Consider the following 25,411-nt stretch of genomic DNA (forward strand, 5'->3'; position numbering starts at 1 on the left):
GGCGGGTGCTCTCAGCTCTACTCTTCTGGGGGTTCAGTGTTGCTGGTGGAGGGGTGAGGGGCATCCTCTCAAGCTTTTGATCTGGGACTGTGACAGCCCAGGCGGGAAAATAAGATAACAAAGTTGCCAGCCTCTTGCAAATGCTCAGTTTCTGTGTGTGATGTCCTCAAAACAAGCTCCAAGAGGACTGCAGATAACAGGAGGAGGGTGTCAGCTGCGTTTCTCAGTCAATAAGTGTCACAAACAAGCTCCTGAATGTTTTGTATGAAATAGTTAAGCACAGGTGCTGTGTGAGTGTACTGCTGGCTACAGCATTGTGTACCCTGAGTGCTCCCAACCAACTTGAACAATGTCAGTTGGTCTGAATCAAACATCCCTCACGTGATAGAAGTTGGAAAAAGTGCTTTCAGTTGAATCCAGGTTTTGGTCTGCCCTTGAAACTCAGGGTCGATGCTGTTGTCATCAGTTGTTGTAATGCAAGGGTAGTGTTTGGCAGCAGTGCTGTGGAGATGATTTCCCCACTGGGATGGCGCTTTCTAGCTCCAGAGAGCGCTGTGTGTTGGGTCTGTGTAGAACTGATACAGTGGCCGGTATGATACAGTGGGTGTTTCACAAGGATTTTTTACTTTCAGACACTTGCAAAGCACAAGTATTTTCTGCTTTTCCTTGTAACAGAACCTGCCCCATCCAGGAAAAACCCAGAGGTTCTGTGTGACAGTCTAAAACTTTAGCTTGGATACACAGGTGAAATTCAGCTGGCACACCTCTGAGGAGGTGAAGGCTCCTTGATTCAATGGTAGTGTCCTGTCTTTAGCCACAAGCTGTTTTCTGCAGAGCCTGAGGAACAGCAAATGGCATGAGACTGTGGGTGCTGTATAACCATTTTTGTGTGCTCATTCTAAATCTGTAGTGTTGAAATCTGCTCTTACTAAATTTGTGACTTGTTCTAGACTTGGATGTCTCAATGGACACGTGGAACTTCATCTCTGCTTGCCTGGTGCCCTTATGGCTGCACAGATTTTACGTCTATTCTGCTGTTGCCTTTGGGATCAGTGTTTGGATGGTCATTCAGTTCACCACCAGCAGGACTAAAAGGAAGATCTCTGAACAGGTGAGTACTCTTATCTGAGAAGACCCCCAAAACCTGTCTGTGGAAGTGGGTGGTTACCAGGTGAAGGCACCAACTGCTGCAGTGAAATGTGCTCCTTCACTGCGGGCCTGCCTGGTGTTTGTAACCCCCAGATGTTTAGTTCATCTGATGGTTCTAATCCTTGGTCTGCATTGTTTTGTGTTTGTGGGTGATGAAACCCCCTTGTTGCTCTGATGTTAGAGTAGACTTCAGCTTGTTACTGAAAGTCTCAGCTGGAGTTGCTCTTTCAGTTCAGGCAGATCAATCTGCTTGTGCCCAGTGTTTTCAGGTTTGTGTTTCCAGTGATGATAATGACAAGGTTGGGCTGGTTTTAGGGTGGGAGTGGGATTAGGATTCGGCCAATCAGGAATTTAAAACCTCCTCATGCAGGTGAGTTAAGTTCTGCTGCAGGAGTTGCGAGGGTCTCAGGTTCAGCTGGATCCTGTTACTTTCCAGGGTGTGAGATGAGTGTATAGTAGTGTGGCTTAGTTCAGAGAAATGGTTGCTCATGAGTTTCTTTAGGTGTGAGAAACTAAAATGCTTTGACTGATGCATTTGTGTAGGGCTGAGAGTCTGGTCACAGGTTTTGAATTTTAAATGCTTTTGGGAGAATGAAGTTAATATCACCTGAAAAGGGATTGAATGTGATGTGGTGCTTGTTTCATAGGGTGAAAAATCCACTGGGAATCCCACTGCTGCTGCCGGAATAGGAAACAAGCTAGTGAATGGCTATGCCACCCTGCAGGCGAAGGAGGTCTCTGTGGCTGGGGTCAAGATTTTCTACGGGTCTCAGACTGGCACGGCAAAGGTATAAGTTACTTTTTCTCACACTTGAAGTTAATTTGAAATATTGTTAGCATTCAAGTATGTTGCTTGCCTTAGAAATGCTGCATTGTGTAAAAGTCTGGAAGTTCATCAAAAAGTTCATTAGAAGTTATTGCCCAACATGAGAACTAAGTGAAAATTATATAAAAATAACAATTTTTCTACTCCCTTTAAGTGGGGCATGCAGTAGAGATACTGATTGTGAAGCTTGAAGTTTGCTCTTACGATATACTTCTAATTTGGTAGCAGGTTCTCTTAGAAGTGCTGGTTTAGGTGCTTTCTCAAAGAAATTTAATTTCTATGTGTCAATGTAAATTCATCAGTTGTTAAAATTTATGTAACTCTTCTTTCAGCCAGTATTCCTCACTTTGTTATTGTGAGGAATTTTAGGTCCAGTGTCCAGTTCTTGTGTTATTGTTCTTTCTGTGCTGGGAGGAGTGACTGACTGGGCATAACGGCGCTTGTTTGACCCTTACCATAGCTAGGTTGAAGTAATTGATAATTTCCTACGCTTCTTTTTTCAGAGATTTGCCAAAGGTCTGGCTGAAGCAGTTATTTCCCTTAATTTGCCTGTGGAAGTTATTAGCATGGGAGACTATGACCCAGATGATCGTTTATTGGAAGAGGTATGTCTGTCATAGAGAGGAATAACAAGTACAAGTTTTTCCAGGGATGGTGAAGGCTGTTTTCCTCTTGCATTTCTCTCCTGTTATCCTGTTACTGGGGTGAGGAAGGAAGACTTCCATGTCTGGTTTACTGCTGTGTCCCTGTTAAGCAGGGGAAGACGGATCTCTCCTGGCTGGTGTAAGGTGGTTTTGCAGCGAGGGTGGGCATTCCCCACTGCAGGGATTATCACTGCAGCATCCTGCCCCAAAGACTATTAACCTGTTTCAAAAATCTCATCTTTTGACTTCTTTGAGCTGCCTGTGCATTACAGCTCTCCTCTGGATGTAAAGCGTTCTGAAAAATGCAGTGTTCTCTTCTGTTGATGTTGTTAGACAACCAGCAAGAACGTTTGTGTGTTCCTGGTAGCCACGTACACAGATGGCCAGCCGACTGAGAGTGCAGCCTGGTTCTGCAAGTGGCTGGAAGAGGCTGCGAATGACTTCCGCTTCGGGAAGAGCTTTCTGAAAGGCCTGAGATACGCTGTGTTTGGCTTGGGAAACTCGGTGTACGTCGATCATTACAACACAGTAAGTGTGATAGCAGAGGTCACACTGTATTCTCTCTGCAGTGGGTCAGCAGGTGAGGGGGAGTCCAGAAGTCCCTGCCTTGCTGCTCACTAGCTCTATGTCCAGACTTGGCCCTTCCTTTCTGCATTGCCTGCTTTGTTTTGCTTGGGCTGCATTTAATTTGCCCCTAACTTTCATCCTGTCCCAGGTTGGCAGAAATACTGACCGGTGGCTGTGGATGCTTGGTGCCAGCCGCATCATGACTCGTGCTGAGGGGGACTGCAATGTGGCCCAGAGCAAGCATGGCAGCATCGAGGCTGACTTTGAAGCCTGGAAAGCCAAGTTCCTCAATCGGCTCCAAGGGCTCTGCAGAGGGGAGAAGCAGCCCTGCAGTGGGAAGTGCAGGAAAGGGAAGTGCAAATCTTCGGGGAAGCAGAACAAGGAGAGCTCAGATCATGAACATGGGACATCAGAATATGAAAATACCGAGGTAGAGCCAAAGGGGTGGGAGCTTGGTACATCGGTTCTGGAGCAGGGGAGGAAGAGTGATGAGATCCCATGGCAGATAGCGAGTAGAGTAAGCCATCTTAAAAGAAGGATCAAAGAATTAGAGATGGCAGATGGCATTTCTGTGATGAGGGAGTTGAACTGTGGGGGGTAGGGGGGGTGGGGGTAGATGTTGTGACAGGTACTTCAGGGAGCTAGTCTGGGTTCTCAGTGTTTCCTTTGTCTTGTGGCCAGGCAAAGCATTCAGTTCCCTGTGAGCAGTTCACTGGCTTCTGCTTCAGCCCGGTGAAGCCTGCAGTGCTTTGCCTGCATCCCAAGGTCTTTCCTGAAGGCAGTTGGGGGAGTGTTATCTGAGCAAGTCCTGTATTTCCTCTGAATGTAGCTGTCTGTAATCAGTGTGTGTCTTCTGGAGGAGTTAAAGGGGTTTAGGCTTCCAGATAGTCCTAGTACACAGTGGGAGTTGGACTCCCTGTAGCTTCTCAGGAGCTCAGGTAGGCACATGAGAAAGGCAGTGATCTGGAGGCAGGATGCCTGGGCCGAGTTTCATTCGGGCAGTCTGTGTGCTGCTGAGCTCTTCAAAATTCACACTGAGGAAAGCCCGCAGCTGAAATGCATCTCATGTTATACTGGTTACTGGAAGTCCGTTGCTTGTTTTTCAGTGGTCTTTACTGATTGTGGGAGCTGATTTCACTGGTTAGCATAGACAAAGGTGTCACGTTTAATATTCGGTTACTTTCCTAACTTTTTTCTCTCTAATATTTTACACAGGCAGAGGAGCTGTTTGAAACCAGTAGTGAGGAGGAGGCTGCTGCTGAGGAAGCTGGAGGCACAAATTCTGTTGTTGATGTTGAAGATCTCGGCAATATCATGAGCCACATGAAGAAAGGAAAGGTACTGCTGTTCCAGTGAGCATAGAACTGCCAGGTCTTTGTCACTGATCAGTTAAATTGATTAAAATATTTCCTGCTGGATTTGAATCTGTAAGATCTAGTTAAGAGAGTGAGATATGAGCTGTTGGAGAACCTGTCCCCAAAAAAAGCTACTTGGAGTTCCGTTGGATGTGGTTGCTGGGTCACCGACTTGTTCGCAGAGCAAATGCTCCAATGGCAACCTGTTATCTCAGTCTGAGAAGTGACTGCCATAGCTCACAGGCTGATTGGAATGTCAGTCTCGGCTGCTGTGATTCCCAGTCCAGTGTCCAAACACAAATGCTGTTCCTGTCCCTGCCTGTGGGTCTGTCAGCTGAAACACAGGCGTGGGCTGTGCTGCTGTCTCACGGCAGGGAGCAAAGCTGCAGGTGGAGCAGTAACACTACTGCAAGACCTCCTGTATCTGGCTCGCTGCTGCCCTAAGGTGAGGTGCTGTGCTGGCAGAGAAAGCCAGTGAGCTTCAACTGAGCTGTCCTGAGCCTGTCAAAGACAACCCTGACTCCTGCTTCGTTTCAGGGCATTAGTGTCTCTCTTCCTGTGCAGCTGTGTCCGTGGTTCTTTTTCTGTGTTCAGTCTGCAAGCAGGGTATGTCTAACTCAGGATCTGGTTAGCACACAAAGGAGTGAGTATAGAAATAGCTGCTGGACTCAGCCTTGGTGTGCTCCCCACACTCATTGCTGGCTGAGCAGTTGGCAGTGACCTTAGGAGGGGGAAGGAGGTAAAATACTTATTGCTGCTTGTAACAAACTCTGTTAAGAGAGGAGACCTCTGACTTGGGGGCCAGACACTGCTGTGTGAGAGCTCCTGACCCTCAGCTTGTATGGACTGTGTGCACTGCAGGATGGATGAACTGTTTGGCTTCCCTTTGGAGGGGGAAAGGATTGGCCTTTCCTGCTCTGAAACTGTACGGTGTCCTCTCCTGCATGTGTTCCCCACTAGAGGTCACTGACAAACCGGGAACTGCCTGTTCGGGGGCAGCCCTGGGAGATGGATGATTCAGATCAGGGGAGGGAGGTGGTGGTGTCCAGATGTTTTGTGAGAAGTTAGGCATTGGTTTTCTCTAACAAACTATGGCAATACCATAGTTTTGAAGTATGTGTCCTGTGAAAGCATCCTGTCCCTTTTGGATATGAGTTAGTGTCAGCTGGTGAGACTGGAGGCCCTCAAACTGTGGCTCAGCCATTCTTTGTTGCTGATGCCACTGAACTGCACTGCCATAGTCATGTCCCAGGTTTTTGGATTAATTTTGAAACCTTAAACAATGTAGTTCTCATTTGTGGCCCCTTTATTCCCATTCTGTGTGGTTGATCTGTGTGGCTGCAGTCTGTTTCTGGTTTCATGCTTCTGTAGGCAGAGCAGCTAATGGAGAAGGGGCTCTCAGTGGTGACTCTGTAAATATTCAGCTCTCTTGAGCAGGGTTGTTGTTTCCAGAGTGATGGCAGGATATAACTGTGTAAATATTTCATGAGGGAGCCTGAACTGCTGGCTATCCCTGTCATTAGCTGGGAGGAAGAATGACTTTGTCTTGATGGTGAAGCTCCTGGGGAATGTGTGTGTGGACTGGGAACAGGTTTATACAAACAGTCAAACTGTAAAATGATCCCATAGGTGCAGTTATTTACTATAATGAAAATAAATCCTGAAGACTCTGGTGTGACAGCAAAGCGATCTGCATTTATTATAGTAATTTCTCGTGACCAGACTCTCTTGCTCTCAGGTGGGAAGACGTTGTCATTTGAATCCAGAGCCTGTGTGTTTAAGTCTCCTCCTCACTTCAGTAGCTCTGATTTGTGCAATGAGTTCTTTGCATGTGTTGAGTTGCCCCTTTAGCTGTTCTGTCTCTTACAGAATGCTGAACTGTGTGAAGCTTTTGTTTTATGCTGATGTAATCTCACATTTTGCAGTAATCCCCACCAGCACAGGCAGGTGCTTTGGGTTTCATCTGAACTGTCCATATACCGAGCTAGAAAGCTGGAATAAAACTTGTATTGCACAGTTATCACAGACGCTTCTTCATAAACAGTGGATTGTGTGTTAACTCCTCTGCATATAGGTTCTGCCTTGTGCAATGTAGTTAATTTGAAATTATTTAGGATCCAGCTTTCCTCTTTTGCAGGCACATACTGCCTTTTCTGAGAATCATGAGCAGGTAAGACAGATGTGCAGTCATGAATAGTTGTAATTCTCTGCTGTCCTGCCTGGCAGAGCAAGGCTGTGGAGGCAAGTGTGTCTAACTGCTCACACCTCTGCAGGTACTCTAAATTTAAATTTTGCATCTGTCTCCTGTTGCTTGACTTGATGGAAATCCAGGCTGAGTTTTGTTTTACAGTTTGGTTTTATCTCCTATATGCTGCAGCTTTATTGCACTTTACAGTATTTAAAAATATTTCAAGGTATTGTTAAAGGACTTGAGTCATGCCCTGTGTTTTTGCAGCCCTCTGGGTCAGGCAGATGGATTCAGGAGTTCAAGGTGAATGCCAGGACATCTCTTCCTGGTGGAGCTGTAGCTGTTACATACTGTCTCTTGGAAAAGTAATGGGTTTTTAAAGTTTCTGAATGTAAAGGTACATAGTTCAGGGTGATGGTGTCTTCTGTGCACTGAACTGAGCACAAGAATTGGCACAAGGTTGGGTGGCAACAGGAAATTATTCAAATAAACAATGATGGCTGATACAAAGACAAATTCCACATGTAGTTTACCAGATCTCGTACTGTGTCATGTCAAATGTCATAGTTGCTAAAATCCAGCCCTTTTTTCCCCAAGTATTTCTTGAAACTTGCTGCAGGTGCTGTAGTTGCAGGTGATGCTTGTGAGGGTCCTGAACTGGAATCAAACCTTTATTATCCATCAGTACAGACTGTCTGTCCTCTCACGAAGGGAGTTGCCGGGCATGGAAGTCCAACAGTGTGTAATGTGACCATGGCCTGAAGGAGGGCTGGGGTGTCTGAGGCTGCTTCTCTCAGCTGCCTGCTGACCCAAGGCTGTGGTGCCAGGCAGGGCTGGGTGGTGCACAGTTGAAGTGGGCTAAGGTCTGGGATTTCTCTGCATTTACTACCCTGCCAGCTGTTTTTTTTAGGTTGAAAATCTTGGCCTGTTCCCCATCTGGCTTTTATGCAGCAGAAGGCAGTGGTGGTTCTTAGTGGAGTTAATAACTAAGTGGACTGAATAGTAGATTTAATAACTAAATTTTACAGTTGTGGCACTTGCCCTATCCTCCAAAGTTACTCCCCTGAAATGTATTTATCAGATAGAACCTGAACTCTAATGGGTATGTTTGTGGCCTGCAAGACTGCTATTAATCACGGAGATACAGTTTCTTAATGCACATTATTATCCCTGTGGCTGGAGATTGTGATAAACTAGAAAGATGCATCAATCTAGACTTGTTCCCAGGAAATGAGATGGCTTTAACCTTTGAATTTATAAACTGCAGGCATGAGTAATAGTAATAATAATATGCTAATTTTTTTTGGATGGGTTGGGAGGTAATCAAATAGGCATATTTTGTTGACACAATTTTGAGATTAATGTTCTTGTTTGCTAAACCAAAAAGTTTAATGATGCTGATAGTCACTTTTGCAATGTAAATACAGGGGAGGGTGGGTGTGTGAGAGCAAGACTTGAGACTGGGTTTAGAGGAAACAAAATAGGTCCTATAGAGCATGTTCAAGAAGTTCCTGTCCCTGACACTGGGTAAAAAACCTCTTAATGTCATTGGCTGGAGTCTTATTTGGAACGGGGCAGTGAGGGGTAAGGTATAAGGTATTCAAGATGTGAGTTTTACAGAGTGGTGTATGCTGCCATACTTTCAATCTTGGCCTGCTTTTTGCCTCAGTTCAGGCTTTTGTGCTCAACTGGACAGCGATGTGCGTAGCCTGTGATTGTGTTGACTCTAGTAGCTATTGTTAATAAGAATTTCTTGCTGCTGGGGTGTTTGCTGGTTCACCAATTCCTCAATCCAAGCTTCCAGTGTTCATCTTCGTGCTCACTCGCCAGTGTTCAAAGCTGCTTTTGTTGGTGACTGGCAGCAGTTAGTGTGCCCTGTTGCTGTAAGATAGGCAGGTGCTTCAACTTCAGCCATGGACTGAACAAATCACAGCTCTGTCTCCATTGGGTATGGGTGGGTCGTGAAGCCAGAGCTCTCTACCTGGAGCAGAAAGGTGCACACAGTGCACTTGTAGACTTCTGCTTTGCTTCCCTTGTGACCAAGAGCATCTTTGTGGAGCCTGCTCCCTGTCCTCTTCTTTTTCCATGGGCTCTTACTTTGCAGGAGGCTGCTTTGTAAGGAAACAAGTGTGTGATGTCTAACAAACTTTCAAAAACCCCACCTGTGGTTCTTACATACGGTGCCACTGACAGATGAGCCTGCACTAGCTGAAGAGTTGTCAGCTTTTCCAGCTGTCCTTTTGCCACTGGGGTGTTGCTTCCAGAGCTCTGCTTCGTGTGAACTTTAACTCTTCATTCATGTAATTCATGAACTTTAATACTTCATTTAATGACTCCCCTGGGACAGTTTTACAAATATTTCTTGTGGCTGGGCTGTCTTTGCTGAGAGCCTGGCCAGCATTTTCTCCTAGCGCTGGTTCTGTTAGTCCTGGCTCCAGCCCTGACATATGACTGTTTTCTTAATGTTTGCGCCTTTCATTTGTTAAAAGACCCTGCAGCCTTTTGATGGATGAGGCTGTAAATCATGGCAAGGCCAGGGCTTCCCTCTTGTTTGACAACTTAGAGTAGGAAAGAAGTTCAGTCAATACTGGGATATTCTGAGTGTCATTTTCCTTCTGGGAGTAAAAGCTTCTTGGGGAATGTGTTTGGTTTTTTCAGCCTTCATCATCATGGCTTGGCCTCGTGGACGAAGCTTTGGGAAGGGCTTTACCCACGCTTACTGCAAGCGCGCTGATGGCTGAAAAGGCCAATGCAGGATAGGCAAGACCGGTTGCAAAGAGCACACTGGAAGGTCTCCTTGAGTGGTATAGTCAAGGCACGGTTCTTTCTGTGCTGTCTTTTCTCCTCGACACTGATTCTACGTGTGCTCTCAAAGGAGACAGCAGCATTATGTATGGTGTGTCTCCAGATCTCCCGATTGGAGGCCAGGGTGACCACTGATGGTGGTCAATATGGCCAAGGCTGAGGTATTGTTTCAGGGAGTCCTTATATCTCCTCTTTGGAGCTCTTCTCTTGTGGCAGCCGGTGGCGAGTTCACCGTAGAACACAATCTTAGGGAGGCGGTGATCTGCCATCCTGGAGACATGCCCTGCCCAGCGCAGCTGCGTTTTCAGCACCATTGCCTCGATACTGGTGACCTCTGCCTGTTCAAGGACAGCAATGTTAGTAGCATGTCAATAAAAAGCACCACGAGACTGAAAATACTAAATTAGGTTAATTTAGGCATGCTTCTTTGCATGGAGTTTAGGTGTCTTCTTTCTCACCCCTGTAATATTAATTTGAAGATGTTTGATGTAATAAAAGTGAACACACAGGGAGATATTGAGCACCTTGACATCCTGGAGAGAACACTTCAAAGAGGAAGAAAAGTGACAGTAGTGTGACCTGTTGGTCATATATGAGGCTGTGGATGAGACTGGGCTTATTTGTAAGAAATGCTTTGAAAACCTAGAACTGGGGTTTGTGAAAGGGGCACCAACGCCTCTGCCTTGATGAGGAATGCTGAGGTCCGTGCTTGTGTCTGTGCCCTGGATCAGATACCCTCTGCTCTTGACCCAGCAAAAATGGGCTTCTGCCTGTCTGGCAGTAGAAGGAAAATGATACTGTTGCCCTCAGCTGTAGAGGAGGTGATCAAGTCCTTACCTCCAAGATTTAATTCTTTTTATTCAGGTCTGCTTCAACAACAATAGCCAAACCCTCAACCTCCAGCAGGAGCTCTGCCCAGCCTTGAGGTCCCAAGGAACTGGAGAGTGTCCCTTGGTTCTCTTCTCTGTGGGTTCTCTCGTTTGTGAGCACAGAGTAGAGGATGACTCTTCACTTTTTCTGCAGTGAAGTATTTCAAGGGCTTGAAAATCTGGCTCTTGTCACTACTTGCTTGATTTGTTATGGAGAGACAGTAATTGGCCTTGGATTTACTACAGGGCTTTCTGCTAAATCACCAGAACTTGAAGTTTGTTCTGTGCAAAGTTAACTTTGTTCTCGCCACTCAAACCCTAAATAATAGATATGACAGCTTTATTAAGCAAATAAGTAAAACTTCCAGGGCTGTGAATTCCATTTCCCACAAGAAGGAGCTGAAGCCAATCACTTGCCAAACTGAACAAGTCAGATACTGTGGTTCAGAGGAAGACAAATGATTATTTTGTTTATAGGCTTTCACATCAAGATGAGGGGAGGGGAAATATTATCTGTGAGGAGAAAAATGATTATTGAAATGAGTTTCTGCCCTACCAATAAGGCAATTTTACTTACCATTCTCATGTGTGGGTGCTTTTCTCAGCTATTGCAGTACCAGGCACAATAGGCAGGTAGAAACGCAACCTCTTCAAATTCAGAAAGACTTTTTCTCCATGAAGAGTGCCTTAGATGGAATGTCTTGTTTGTGCTTGAGTCAGTTGCTGTGTTTTTAATACCATGATGTGCTCCATAGTGCATATTTAGTTCTGGCAGAATTAACCTGGCATGAGCTTGTATAGCAGACAGGCCACAATGTGTGCCCCCTAATCCTGTGTAGCATTTGCTCTGAGTAGTTAACAAATCTGTGCTGAGATAGTGCCTTTCCTTTTCAAGGGGATGGCTGGGCTGATTTCTGGGTTAAATGACAGCTTGCAGGAGCAACTCTTTATTGAAGACTTAAGATGGAGATTTAATTTTCTTCCTTATGCACGAGGCCTTTCCATTAATATTTTACTGTTGAAACATCTTGCTTAAAACCTCATTTCTTGAGTTTTGATCTTCAAAACCAACAAATAACAAGTACTTAACAGAGACAGCCTTTCAGGGTAAGTTTGATGCACTATCAAAACAAATGAATTCCTGTCTAAACTCAGAGTGAAAGGAAGTAGAAGAAGAAATTTCTCCATCAGTAAGAACCATGTTGTGTTACTGGTCATTAGAAAATACCTTCTTGCACAAACCTCCTTGAAACAGGGAGCAAAGTTTTATTCAAAATGAGTAGGGAAGATGATAACCTCTGTCCCTAAAAGTTTTACTGTCCTATTCCTTTTCAAGTGCTTATTAGGAACTGATTTGTCACTGAACCTCTTGAGTCTGTGGGGTTTTGGGTTTGTTTTGTATTTTTTCCTCTAATGCACCTTTGTCAGAAATGTTGCTCAGGTACAAAGTAAATCAATCTGTCTGTGTCTGGGAATAGCTAGATTACATTCCCTGTTTGTGAGCAAAACAGTTTGGCAAGTTGAGAGCACTAGTTCCTTAGTGATACTGACAGTTGGTGGGTAGACTCATAACTGGAAGTGTTTGGATTAACTTCTTGATGTCTTTGGCACAAAAGAGGCTTGGGTGTGAAATAGCCTCAGTTTTGTGAAAACAATGTCCTCTCTTGGTTTTTGTTTGTTTATGGTTAACTCCTTTAATATTTCAAGAAAGCCATAAAGGACTGACAGATTACAAGTTGCATGAAATATCAAAGTAATTATTTACACTTTCATGCTTCTTTGTGCAGACATGAAACAATAAATACTCGTAAAATCTCAGAAGTGACACTTACACAGCGGGGGATTCACAATTTCTTATGTGCTAGGATTTGCTTCTCCAGCCTGTAACTTAATGTTAATACGTGATGTTCCTGAACTTAGTTAAGTAAACTCCAAGGGCTCAACTGTGTCCTCAAAGCAGTGTCTACTGGAAGGGAAACTGAGGTGGGACACTGCAGCCTGTGTATCTGGAGCTGGCTGTGGGGCAGGGGGAACAGCCCTTTCCCACAGGGCTTTTGGAGATCCCTGAATGTCAGTGGTGCACATGGCTTCTGCCTTTGACTTGGAGAGCACAACTACTCTGTAACCTGCTGGGCTAAGTCACTGTACTGATGTGCCTTTCTTCCCTGACCTGTTCCAGGTAATTGAGGCTGCTCGTCACTCCTAGCAATTGTCAGGCACAAAATGGTTTGTTCCCTCTGGTTTACAGGATGAGGTTATTGTGCCACCATGGAATGCTTGAGGTTAAATTCTAGAGTCCCTCTCACTCTTGGATGAGATTCAAACACCTTGTTTCTTGTCATGTCCTGGAGAATTTTATTGCTGATTAGTAAGAATAAATCCAGTGTATCTTGGTTTTTTCTTTTTAAATTTCCTGTTCTAAACTACTGACATGTCACAGCCTGATGGGAAGAGGGGTAAAATAGGATTACACAAATGCAAGAACTTGTGTGTGGGCACTTGTGTCAGGCTTACTTCTAGCAAGTCTGTGGCTGAACTGTGCCATAGCATTTAAAACGTGATGCTTGGATCTAAATGGTTGTAATTCACTGTCTTTAAACAGAGAGAACATGAGCTCAAGGATGGAGACTTTGGAACAAGCTTGACTCAAGAGAACTCTGGTAAGGAGAGTGAGAAGAGAGAGATGATAACCCCAGCTCTGAGAGAAGCGCTCACAAAACAAGGTGAGGTTCTGCAGAGACCAGATGGTGGACCAGGCTTTGAAGTCTTCATGGAGGCTTTTAACAGAGCAAGTGAAAGATGGTGTTATTTGTGTGAGTCTGCTTCGAGCCCTCAGTTGTGGTGGGCTCTACCCAGAGGAAGGACAGAGATTAGGGAGGGGCTGTTTGTACCTGATTGTTACTGCAGAAGAACCTAAAGCTGGGTGATGCATCTCAGCATGATGCATACAGTACTGTGTGGAGAGTATTGGAGTTCACAGGGAGTAATGAATCCTCTAAGGCAGCTTGAGAGAGAAGGTGAGAGTCCCCTGTGCCTCAAGCTCCCAGAGTGTTGGTTTCTCAATGTTTAAAGATCTGCTCTGCATTTCTCTTGTATCTTAGTCCTCCTCTTATTGCAGTTTCAAACTCCTGATTTTGTTAGTGAAACTTCATTTCCACAGAAAGAAGTCTTTCAAACTAACAGTATTAGATGTTTAGATCAGTACTTCTCCTGTGAACTGTAGAGAACAGTTTTAATGAACTTAACCCATTTTTTAATCCAAAGGACAAGTATGAGCAGAGCTGTACTGGCAATCCTGCAGTTCAGAAGCCTCTGTTCTAAGTGGGAAAGCCAGGAGAAGGGTGATAGGAGCTTCCCTCTGCTGTTTTTCTTTTCTCTTTTAGGATGAGTGTGTGCTCAGTTTCCTTGCTTGCTAAATTGCTAGTATCTCCTGATACTTTTGAGAACCTGCTTCTGGTTATTACAGAGCCCAGCTTGCTCTAGACCTGGGCTCTGGAGTTCTAACTGCGTCCTGTAGGATCCCACACCTTTGCTCCCCAGGATTTCAACTGTTCTTTGGCCTGAGCTGTTGCAGATGACTGGTGTGGTGTTCTGTCTTATCAAGTGTCTGACAGGTTTGGTCATTGGGTTTTTTCATTAACCACACCACAGCTATAAAATAAAGAGCCATTCTTTAAATTCGTGGTCTGAAAGAATAAAGGCTTAGCAGGGAATGGCAGTGACTTTGCCTCCTTTTCCTGTCCATTGTGATGTTGTTGCTGGCTAGGACCAGTGGAGGGACTAGGGGAAGCTGGTTCAAGACCTCTTTTCAGCTTCAATTCTGAAGATTAATGTGGTGGCAGTTACAGTGCAGGGTGCTGCAGAGCAGCTGGAGCACTGTTACAGCTTTTGATTTATTAATTGATTTGGTTCCTGCTGTCAGGGTGTGATCCAGAAGTCTAATTGGTCTATCTGCCTGCAAGGAAGCTCAGGTGACAGGTGGGTTTGGCTCACAGGTCTAGGGCAGTGGCTGCTGGAGACATGGTGTTCTAGAAAGTGGTTTAGTTTTGGGGAGCAAATGAAACTGCTTTTCTAATGGTGTATAAAAAATGGTCATTGGGCAAATGAAAACAGGGCTGGAGGGAAGGTCACTTTGCTGTGGTTTCTTGGACACAAAGGCAAGCTCCCCAGAACTCAGGTTTCCTTGGGATGTTCTAGGGACATTCATTATCCAGGTAAGCAGGTTATGTATTTCTTCTTTCCTCCTACATTGAGGATAGCACGAGCGTTGGATCTGATTACATAAATCTGCCATTTCAAAGACTCAAAGCTCTTGTGTCTCTGTCCTTACAGTTACAGCTGCCTCTTGCTGACACATCCCTTCCCACCTTTCCTCTGCTGCTCACTTAATTCTTTAATGGTCACTCAACAGTGAAGAAGAGAAGCTGCCTTTTTCATATGTCATAACTTCCTTTTCCTGCAAATAATACACCAAGACAGGCTGATGTGGCTATAAAAAAACCCCAGCTCTCTCATTGGCTCGTCCCCATTCTCCCAAAAATGATAAGTGCAATGTAGTCAAAAGATAATCTAGTTTATTTAGCCAAAGTGATTGCTTTGGGTGTAAGTTCAGAGTCTTTTCAAGATTATCCCTGAGGGTGTAATTAACCCAAGAGGAGATAAAACCAGTACTAGTGATTCAGGAGAAAACTCCTTTCAGGTGCAGTTCCATAGCAGGAGTTTGCTGTTGAACAGCATCTCTGTTGCCTTTTGTAGTGCTCACTCCTTATTTTGATTCACCTTCAGACAAACTTACTTTTCTGTAGGTAAAATGAATGTTGCTTAAACAATGGTTTTATTTTAGCACTGGCAGTTGAATTTCAGCTAAATATAGCCTTGCTTATTGGGTTGTAGAGGTGTGAGCCCTTTAGTTGCTGGTTACAAATATCTTTGTAAAAGATGCTCTATAATAGTTGCTTTTTAAAGTTGTAGCCAGTGTTGTGTGTGAGAAACTGCTGATGCCCTTTCCATCAGTGTTCAACCTTGCGTAAAATAGAAACAGCACAAACTATGTAGTGTCTCCAAGTAACAAATGGGAGAGGGAGGCTGACAGCTGAAGTATTTGACTGGGCGTTATGTTAGTGGTACCTTTTTGCTGGGTTAATGCCTTGGTAATTTCATCTGTTTAGCTAGATATCATGAAAAACTGAAAATAGAGGCAAACTTCTCACCAATGTTTCCTGGGCTACAGCCTCGCAGTTGCTTGCAGATCTTGAAACAATCTCTGCTGGGCTGGAAGTTTTTTGTTTGGCCTGGGATTTTGTACCTGGCCAAGTTTGCCTTTTCAAAGCTCCTAATTTTTCAGGATGTATGTTTAAACCCTTCAGCTTTAGAGGGAGCCTCAAGCCGCTGTTTGAATAGGAAAGGTGACTGTGATAAACCAAAACAACCCAGTGTGAATCCATGGGGGCTCCTTCAGTTCTGTCAGCTGTGCTGATTTTACAAGTAGAAAATCCAGACTATTTTTCACATTTCGCTGCTGTACAGTTAGCACAGCAATAGCACAAAGCACAGTGTGCTGTGCTCAGCTCGGGTTATTAACTGTCGTTAGTCTAAACTGCTCTTTGATTTGCCAAATGTTTTATTGATAGTGATGGTCAGACTGAAAACAAAACAAATTCACACTGAACATGAAAGCAAGGGCTGGCAGCTGGGGAATTAGGGTTTTACTGCAGCTGACTTCTTGAAATACATTGGTCAAATGTGATGTGACATCAGGTTTCATCATCCCTCTCACATTACACTGGTATTTAGCAGTGCTTCAGGTCATCTTTGTGCTTCTCTTAAATGTGTAGGAATAAAACAAAGGAAAGACTCAAAACCCTGGGTTTTTCACTTAGACTGCAAGGAGCTGGATTTAAGCTGCTCATACTGGGCATTTCTGCCATGCCCTTTGCTTTGTTCTTTTCTGCTGTAGCGCTGCTAAATAAAACTGCTTTTTGTGGTAGGCAACGCAATAGGAATGGATTAATGACACCCAAAGCCTAACCCCACTGATGCTGTATTAATGATTCTGTGTCTCCGCTACCACAGGTACAGTGTTGCTGCAGCCCTGTTGGGTTGCTCAGGTTTTACTGGTTAAGTGAGCCTAGTGTTTAGCACCAGGGTGTGCAGGATACTTCTAGTTTACTGGTATCCAAAGGTGAATGATATCAGGGTCTCCTGATACAAGGAGATAGGCTGCTTCAGTGGCCACTTTTTCATGTGCTTCGTGGTTGATAACAAAGATATGCTTTGATTTCTGGTTTTCAGTGTGTATGGGCAGTCAAGAGGTTGGCTTCAGAAAAATACTGAAGACTGAGCTTTTGACCACCTTGGCTTGGCTCACTGTGCTGGGTGCTTTAGGTGTCCAGACAATGGCAATGAGATCTGCTGTGCCACGATGTTGTCAGGAGAATGATGCTGCTGGCTGGGTACCTTTGCAGGATGTGTAATCAAATGTTTGCATGCAGCTTTGGGATCTGGTGTGCTTTGTGCATGGCTGTTAAACTCCAGGTGGCACCAGCAGCTCACAGCTGGGTCAGGGATTCATAGCACTGGTGCAGTCCCTGAAATGTGCCACAGAATTCAAATATTGACCATGGGAAGATGAAAAATTAGTTTGCAAAATAGCAAATTATTCTTAGTAAGCAGAATGAGCAAAACCAGGCACAGTTAAGCCTTCTAAACTTCCTTATGGTTCCTTAAAAATACTTGGATAAATAAACAGCAAATAAAAGGGGAAGAATCCAGGAAGCAGAAGATGCTGAAGTCTCTCAGTGTGGAAGCTGCCAAGAGCTGCTGGTGATCTGACTGCAACACTGATCCGCTGGTGCGGATGTAGCAGCTTATCAGGAGCAGAGGAGATGGTGAAAGCTTGGTTTTGTGGGCCTGATTCTTCCCTTTTGTAGTTGCTGGTAGAACTACCCCATGTATAATAGAGGAAAATAAGCATAAATGCATTTGTATTTCAAGTGCATTCATTTGGGTTGCTTTTACATTTTTGGAAGGGCTTTGGAGAGCATCGGTCTTTGTTCCAGCCTAATTTGAAAATACAGGATCTGTTCAGGCAAGGATAAAATTTGTCCTTTCTTCATAACATAAACTGTCCCCTTGCTTGGGGAGAGTGTCATACAAATGGAAATGCGGAGAAAGATGTGCCGGGAGTGACTGAAAGAGTGACTCAAATCTTGCCTGTAGCAGCTTGTAGTTCTGTCTTTTTCTCTTGGTGCTCATGGAAGAGTTGTGCAGGCTGGCTGCCACCTTCCACTTGGAACTTTTCAGCCAGAGTTGGTGCTGATGTGCAGTTCTTGAAGTCTTTCAGTTCCTGCAGATTTCTCAAATTTTGCTGTAAGTAAAGAGGGACTGAGGCTCTCTTCCTCCTCACTGAATGTCCTGATCTAGGAGTTATATACCATCATGTTTGGCTAGCTGGTTGCTGCCCGTTGGCCAGGATGAGGTTTTGGGTCCAGACACACACTTGCTGTCTCCTGCCCAGCCATGAGGCCAGTCAGGACAGGTAGCAGATGTGAGGGGAGCTGGAGAGATGGGGCAGGGCTGCAGAAGGCTCTAGAGGGACCCGAAGGTCTTCCATGGGAGCATTAGGTGCCTCAGGGAAGAGCCCGGGGTCTGGCAATGGAGCTGTTGCTCTGGCCCTGTCAGTGGAGCGGAGGCAGAGCAGAGCACATGTTAGTGGGAAAGTGGCTCTTCTGTGAGAGCCTGTTTGAGAGTCCCATCAGGTTTTCTTTTATTCTGTCTACTTTGCAGCCAGAGAGTGAATTGGATGTGTTTTCCCCCTCAGTGGAGCTTGTCTTCCCAACCTCCCAGGCAGAGGCATAGAGATCCTTTTGCTATTGGGAACATTGGAGGGGCATTTATCTTGAATGCAGTGCAAACTTTCCATCTCTTTTAGAACAACAGTGTCTTTGCATACAAGTATAGTGTAAATCTTTCCACAAATCACAAGCCCTTTTGTACTTTTCAAAAGCACTTTCTTCTCTTTGAGAAAGAACTTAAAATAGCTCTTGATGGGCTTGGCAAGGGTTTCTTGAAGATTGAGCAGTGCTTGGAATGAAATTGGAGGCTTCTTCTGTCATGCTTGTGCAATCTGAATAATTCTCTTACCCAGATTTCACTTCTTTCTATATTTGCCTTTGTATCAATATTTTATGCAATTTGAACAAGTTCCTTTCATCAATGGCATTTCTTAGCTTTTTCCCCTCTTACTAATGTTCTAGCTTTAGTCAGAACACTGTTTTTTGGGGGGAGGCTGAAGTGCAGCCTTTGTTACGATGTTCAAAATGGTCCTCAAAGTAGTGGGGATGGGTTAGTGCTGTATCACTGATCTTCAGCTCTGGTCCTTTTAAGCCACTTTCAAAGTTTTCTGTTGATGTGGGTAGCAGTGTCCTGTCTCAGTGGCTGAGAGCTCAGGAGGGTCCCTTTCAACTTCAGAGAATGGACTTGTAGAACTATTACTTACAGGATGGAGTTGAAATGCTGTGATGTAGTTTTAAATGGTCACCCCAGTTTTGATCCAGACAATGGAGCAGTCACCATCTGTGATGCTGGCGGTCTCTTCAGTTAAAAGCCTGTCTCTGGTCTGCTAATCCCTGGTTGGATTGTCAGGGTGAGCAATCACCAAACGTTTATCAGCCTACTGTTATTGCCTGATAACATGCTTTTCACCCAAAATCTTGTTTAAAAGCTTGATTCATGTCTTACTATAGTAAAAAATGACACTTTATTTCAGTGAGGTTTGGCAGGCTCCTAGGTCAGTGAGAAATTATCATCTAGAGTAGGATCAACTAATCCGCAGACTTCTGATTCAATGTTCCTGTGCCTTCAGTCAGGAGTTGAGCTGATGAGCCTGCTTAATGTAAGGAATCCTTCGACTATTAGGCTGCAGAAATACTAAATGTATTGGCTTTGTTCGGCCTTAGTATCTGAAGATATGTAGGGGCTGTGAGCAGAGTCCCATCAAGACACCACACTGTTTGGAAGGTGCTGTATCCAAATCTTCACTTGGTCATTGCTCACAAGGGATGTGCCTTAAGAGCAAAGGGGTGACTGTTCATGGTGAGTCCTGGCATACGTTGGTGCAGACTTCTGGGCTGACAGTAGGCTTCGGTTCAACTACCACTTGCCTTGGCAGAGGCACAGGGAGGTTGTGGCAGAGCTGATGGAAGAGGTGAGCCAGTCTGAGCTTTCACAGTCCTCCTGGTCAACAGAAGCCATGATAAGGAAACAGAGCTGAGAAGACATTCTTACTGGTTTTTTGAACAGTTTCTCATGTGTTTGGTTTGAAACTTAGCACTGCTTGGTTCTTGCTTAACCCTTCTTTTAGTCTAAACTGATTTGCTGCCTGCGTTACTGGCCAGCAGTAAAGCAAGTCCTTGAAGAGACAGGCTTTACAGAGGGGGAAGGTCTCTGTGTGAAACAGTGTTCAGCCTTGGCCACTTATTTTATCTTATTTCCAAGTATGTAAAAGCACAGTGTGGCTAGTGTTCACTGTGGTGGCTTAGCAGGTAACCATGCTTCCTATCAGAGTTACCTACATGGTGAAGACCTGAGTTCAACAGCTCCATACCGTGGTTTTCAGAAGTTCTGCAAGTGTATGCTGTTTCTTCCTGCAGCCATAGCTGTGACTCCTGGCAGCAGCAGACAGGATGAGTAAACCTCTTCTCAGTGCTAAAGCTGGCTGAAGTTTGTAAGACTCTGTTTTGATATTGAACGTGTACAATTTTCTTGGCCTTTAAAGGAAGCTGTGGGTGCTCCACATGGTAGAAGTTGATTTAAGTAATTCAAGAGAAAATGCTGTAGCTTTGGGTTCCGGAGCTTGGCACCTTGCTCAGTTTAGCTGCTTCCTCTCTTCCCTCAAGCTACTCAACAGCAGCAGATCTGGGCAAGCATGTCCTGTTTCCAATTTAATGTTAATCTAAAACCTATTTTGAAGCAACCATATTACTTCTACTGACAAGTGATCTGTGAGGGAATAATACTACATGAATGCTGTTTCTGAGTTCTGAGAAATGGTAAGAATAAGGCTAGGGCTGTGCTGGTTGACATCAGCAAAGTGTCTGGCTTGAACAGCTGTATTAGAGGGAGGAGGAATGCAGTACCTTTTCAATGCTTGTCAGAAAATCCTGTAAGGATACAAATTTTAGCAGCACAGGGAGATCTTGGTTGAGATTAGCCCTTGCTGGACAAGCCTGCTTGAGAAGAAATGCTGAAGAAATACTGAAATAGCAAGACAGACCCAGGGTGGGAGAAGTGATGCAATGTGGCTGAATGCATTGTGTGTACTTGGCTGTAGCTCTGACAAGTGTCAGTCAGAAGCTGCCACAAGTTCTTTCAGGTGTCAGTACCACTTTAGGAGTGCTGATGAGGGTTACACTGCTGCCTTTCTCCAGGAAAGGGTTGGATGATCTGCTATGTGAAATACAAAGGCTTTTTGGCTTACAGCAGTTCTTTCTTCCTTGCTGTATTGGGGTTATTCATTTAGGGGGGAAAATGTTGAAATATTGTCCATTTGTGCAGAGCTGGAGGGGGAGAGGGGGCTTGGGACATGGGAGCAGCCTGACATTAAGTCCCCAAGCTTCACTTAGATGGCCAAGGGGCCAGATGCCAGATTAACAGGGTGTCCTCATTGCTTGCTTCTGCCATCCACCTCCCTGTGCTGGCCCAAGTGTTCATACAGCCTCCTGGAGAGTCACCTCAGGGAACTGATCAGCCTAAAATTGCTCTAGTCCTAAGCTCCCAGCAAGGATAGAGCTGGTATGAGGAGACAGAAGCAAATGTTAGGTCAAGAAGAGGAGCCTGGGCAGATCTCTGCTGGGGTAAGTGGCAGAGTAATTGGAGCAGTGTGCTCTAGATACTGTATGATTCCTTGTCAGTCATGTTTTCACACAGTTGAGTTTTTAGCTGGTGCAGCTGTTGTGGCATCTGCTGGAGTTCTTGGCTGACTCAGTGTGGGGGGCTTTGGGGTGCAGCCACACTCCTCTGGGATCTCGCTGTTCGAGAGACACAGGGTGACAAATGACAGGGCAAGGTAATGGTGCTACTTTTCATTGCAGGAAGTGAAGGCCAGTTCTTCTGAGCAGAAAGCTTTTTTTCCCTGTTAAGTTTGTGCTGGTTGACAGGAAGGAAGCTTGATACCTGAAATTTGATTTTTCTCTTGAAAGTGTTAATATAAAGATCAGTTGAAAGCAGTGAGTTGAGATGTGCTGCCTTTGGGGACAACCAGGCCATTGATGTATAAATGCTACTGTGTGAATGACATAGTAAGGCTCCTCAAATCCCTCTTATTTTTATACTGATTTTGAAGTGACTTTTAATCCCTCTGACATTGGTCTCTAAGCACTTTTTTCAAAGAGGAAAATAACTTGAGCAGTTTGCGTAATTACAATACTTAGTGCTTAACGAATGTTGTGGAATTAATCCTCCTGGACCAGTAAATTTAAATGAAACTGTGATCTTGGCTGGGAAGCAGGGAAGTGATGTGAAATCAGCTTTTCTCTGTGCACAGAGGAGCAGTTTTCTCACTGTAGCTCCACCATGGCCAGTGGAGATGGAGTTGGTGAGCCTGTGAAGCTTGGGTTCAAGCTGAGCCCAGCATTTCAGTTCTCTTCCTCTGCCTTTGCAGCTACACTGTGAATCAGATGATGTCCTCCAGGCTTGGTCAGACCTGCGCAAGGAACAGCTGAATTAGGTCTCTTTGGTTCTAGGTAATGGCTTAGAGCCAGGGAGATTCTTCTGTCCACCCTGCTGTCTGTTGAGATCAGTAAGGTGTCCCACATTGTTGGGCTAGACCTATTTGCCATCCTATTATACAGAGATTTCTGCCCCCCCCATTGATTCAAACAAGACTGAGGAATATAAATAAATCTCCCATTAAGATAAATCGTTTCAAGGTGGTCAAAGTTCCTTGGGTGGCCCTGGAGTCAAATGGGCAGAGTGCTGTGGGTGAGCATGGATATCCCAGTAGCGTCACCTTTGGACCAATGGTGAAGAGCAGCATTGAGACTGTGATGCTTAATTTTGTGTACCAGTTGGTATGTTTTGTGTATCAATTACTGTGGGTTAAAATCAATTGTCTGATTATGTTTTTGGTTTGTTTCCAGGTTACAAACTGATTGGAAGCCATTCTGGGGTGAAGCTTTGCCGATGGACGAAGGTATGCTTTTCTTTGTGCATTTTATAAATAAAGCTAGAGACTTACTCAGGTATTGCAATCTTCAGATAAAATGTGCCTTAAAAATGTGATACTGCTGCACAAAAACAAATTTCATCTTCCAAGCTGTAGTTTTGCATTTCAAACTATTAAAATCCTGCTGTGAAGAGTGAAAATGCGACCACAGCAAAGAGCTGGGAGCATAATTTTCTGTTTCTCCTGTTATTCTGCTGTCTGCCTAAAAATCTCCTGCCTGCTGAAATCTATGGCAGGAGCAGAACACCACAGAGAAAAGTGGGAAGGTTACATCACCAGCATGAGGTCTTCTGAAACAAAGCTAACCTAGTCCATCATTACTCTGGAATAGGCACACAAGGGCATTGAACCTGCTGTTCTGTGACTGGTACAGCTGGTTGTGACAGTGCTCCTCCACTTATCCAGTGAGATTTAGATAGTGAGGTCACTGACACTGGTTAGTGCTGGGGCTCCCTGCAAATGGCTCTGGAGCATGTGTGTATGTATGTAGTGGTGTATAGTCTCTGTGTGTATGCATGTACATGGAAAGAAGCATCCTCTGTGCCCTGCAGCTGTGGTGTAGGCTAAGCCAGGAGCTTTTAAAGTAGTTTGCAGACCTAAGTATTCCTAGCAGAGGCATGGAGTCCTGTAGAACAAATTTCAGTGTTGTTTTGGCTGTTCTTTGCAGGTTCCTGAGAAGCTCAGAAGTTGAAAGCTGGTCTGTAATGTTACATGTTTAGAGAGTACCATTGATATAACAAACTGAGGCCTTCTGCATCTGTGGGATGTCAAACTATGGGACTCATCACCTCATTAAAATGCCAACATAGCTCTGATTCTTGTGCCGTGGCAGTGATCACTTCCTTGGTCTCCCAGCTCGCTTTTGCTGCATGATTAACTCTGTTTATTTTTGAGAAGAGCTCTTTGAATGGCAATCACTGAAGAAGGGGGATGCAGTGAGTTTGGCTTTTTGAAATGCCAGATATCAATGAACTGCTTCATCAAAAGACTTGTTCTGCTGGACAGCTTAAAGAGCTCACTGCTGTATTGTCATGAATATTTGTGAGGCTGAGTATCAGTGGGATCACTACTGATGCTGTTTACTCTTACAAATATTTCTCTCTTCTCATTTTTAGTGTTAGAGAAGGCCATGGCAGCTTAAAGAAAAAACTTGTCAAACTTTGTCAATGCTGTGACAGAGAAAACCAGAGAACGTGTTTTTATTAAAGAACCAGAATTTGCTGCAGGACTGTAAAGCCATTTCTCAAAAATAAATAGCAGCTCTGTGTGCTTAGATAGGGCTATGCTATTTTTAGCTTAAGCAGGAATTGAATTTAAAGTGTTCTAATAAATTGAGCTGAAATTGGTTACAGGCAGTGGCTTTGACTGGGTTTCACACCGATATGCAAATATCTTTAGGAGGCTTGTTTGAGATGTGTATCAGTGGAAAGCAGGAGCGGGGCTGCAAGGCTTAGTATGAAGCTGAGTTTCATAGCGATATCTCTGATTAAAATTATGTTCTGTCATACTCTGGAAAAAGCCAAAAACCTGCAGATTTTTGGAAGGGTCCTATTTGCCTGTCTTATGAAATCCAAACTATAACTTGCTTTCAGATTTCAGGAGGTTCATTGGTTCTACAGTTTGAGTGATGTGTAGAATAAGCAGTGTTTTCCATTGTGGTTGATATTCCATCTGTATAACAAGACTCTGCTTATGTTAGGGGTTACCTGTATATTCTTTCCCTGCTGCTCAGTGGAGACTGTTTTGGATCACCAGGACTTTTCAGGTAGAGGAAGGTAGATTAAAGTTACTATGTCATATTTCAAATTGAGTAGTAAAGATTTTCTCATTTATTATTTAATGGTGATAATGAAAGCCAGTCTTTGCTCTGAGCAGGTTGCGTGCTAAATAAGAGTTAAATCCTGGTGGCAGGCTGCTGTGGTTCTGCTGTGAAGGGAAGTGCAGTGTCCTCCTGGAGCTGCTGACTGGTGTGATGAGGGTTTTATAAGGTCAGGGTATTTATTTAATTTAGTGCTGGAAGAAATGCTCTACTAGACAAATGAAAAGAATTGAGTGTTCAGTAGGGCAGCCTTGAAATAGATCCTTGTTAGTCTTTAGTGAGCTTTTAGAATAATATTTCTTGCAGCTTATGTGGCTTCCTCTGTTTCAGTTAAAAGCTTTAGTAAAGCACATTGTTATGCTGTGGTGCTGCAGGTGAAGCTACTGATTATGTTAAAGTTCCTCTCCTCTAAAACAGTTGTACATCTGAGATACACACCCTTACAGAAAAAGGTGTTTAAAAAGAGTCACTCTGTATATTTGTCAGTCTGCTGTGAATTGCCTGAACTGCTCTGCATCTGTCATTCTGACCTGCTCCATGGCCGTGACCTCGCTGGCAGTGTCTGTCACGGGTGACTTTGGGTACTGAAGATACTAGTGACTGAAAACCACAAATGTGTCCAGGGAGCAGATTTCAAACCTTTGTGCTCAGTTTGATTAGAGAGTGTGGGTTTTTTAACCTTTTTGGTATTTGATTGTGTCTTTCTCTGCTGTTAGTCGATGCTTCGAGGCCGAGGAGGCTGCTACAAACACACATTTTACGGGATTGAGAGCCACCGCTGCATGGAGGCCACACCAAGCCTGGCTTGTGCAAACAAATGTGTCTTTTGCTGGAGGTAAAACTCTGAAATTTTGCTTTGGGATAGGGGCTCTGTTCTGCTCTGTCCCTGTCGTCTTCAAACCTAGGGCAGTGTTACCTGTGTGCCCTGTTGACTTGGAAACTGGGGGAGGAAGGGTGTGGAAGGGA

The 25,411-nt window shown here is 44.4% G+C and overlaps 1 protein-coding gene across 1 annotated transcript in view; it reads left to right on the plus strand.

Annotated features, from left to right (window-relative positions):
- Nucleotides 1-958: 958 nt before the first annotated feature.
- Nucleotides 959-25,411, plus strand: part of TYW1 (tRNA-yW synthesizing protein 1 homolog (S. cerevisiae)) — an 81,509-nt gene continuing 57,056 nt past the window's right edge. Inside the window, exons 1-9 of the mRNA XM_010137696.1 lie at nt 959-1,111; nt 1,797-1,937; nt 2,479-2,580; nt 2,953-3,147; nt 3,335-3,616; nt 4,402-4,524; nt 13,006-13,126; nt 22,541-22,593; nt 25,162-25,280. Coding sequence (XP_010135998.1) covers nt 965-1,111; nt 1,797-1,937; nt 2,479-2,580; nt 2,953-3,147; nt 3,335-3,616; nt 4,402-4,524; nt 13,006-13,126; nt 22,541-22,593; nt 25,162-25,280 — 1,283 coding nt within the window. The 5' untranslated portion in view covers nt 959-964. The remainder of the gene's footprint in view (nt 1,112-1,796; nt 1,938-2,478; nt 2,581-2,952; nt 3,148-3,334; nt 3,617-4,401; nt 4,525-13,005; nt 13,127-22,540; nt 22,594-25,161; nt 25,281-25,411) is intronic.

This window comes from Buceros rhinoceros, unplaced genomic scaffold (genome assembly GCF_000710305.1).
Source record: "Buceros rhinoceros silvestris isolate BGI_N320 unplaced genomic scaffold, ASM71030v1 scaffold16736, whole genome shotgun sequence".
Classification (NCBI taxonomy): domain Eukaryota; kingdom Metazoa; phylum Chordata; class Aves; order Bucerotiformes; family Bucerotidae; genus Buceros; species Buceros rhinoceros.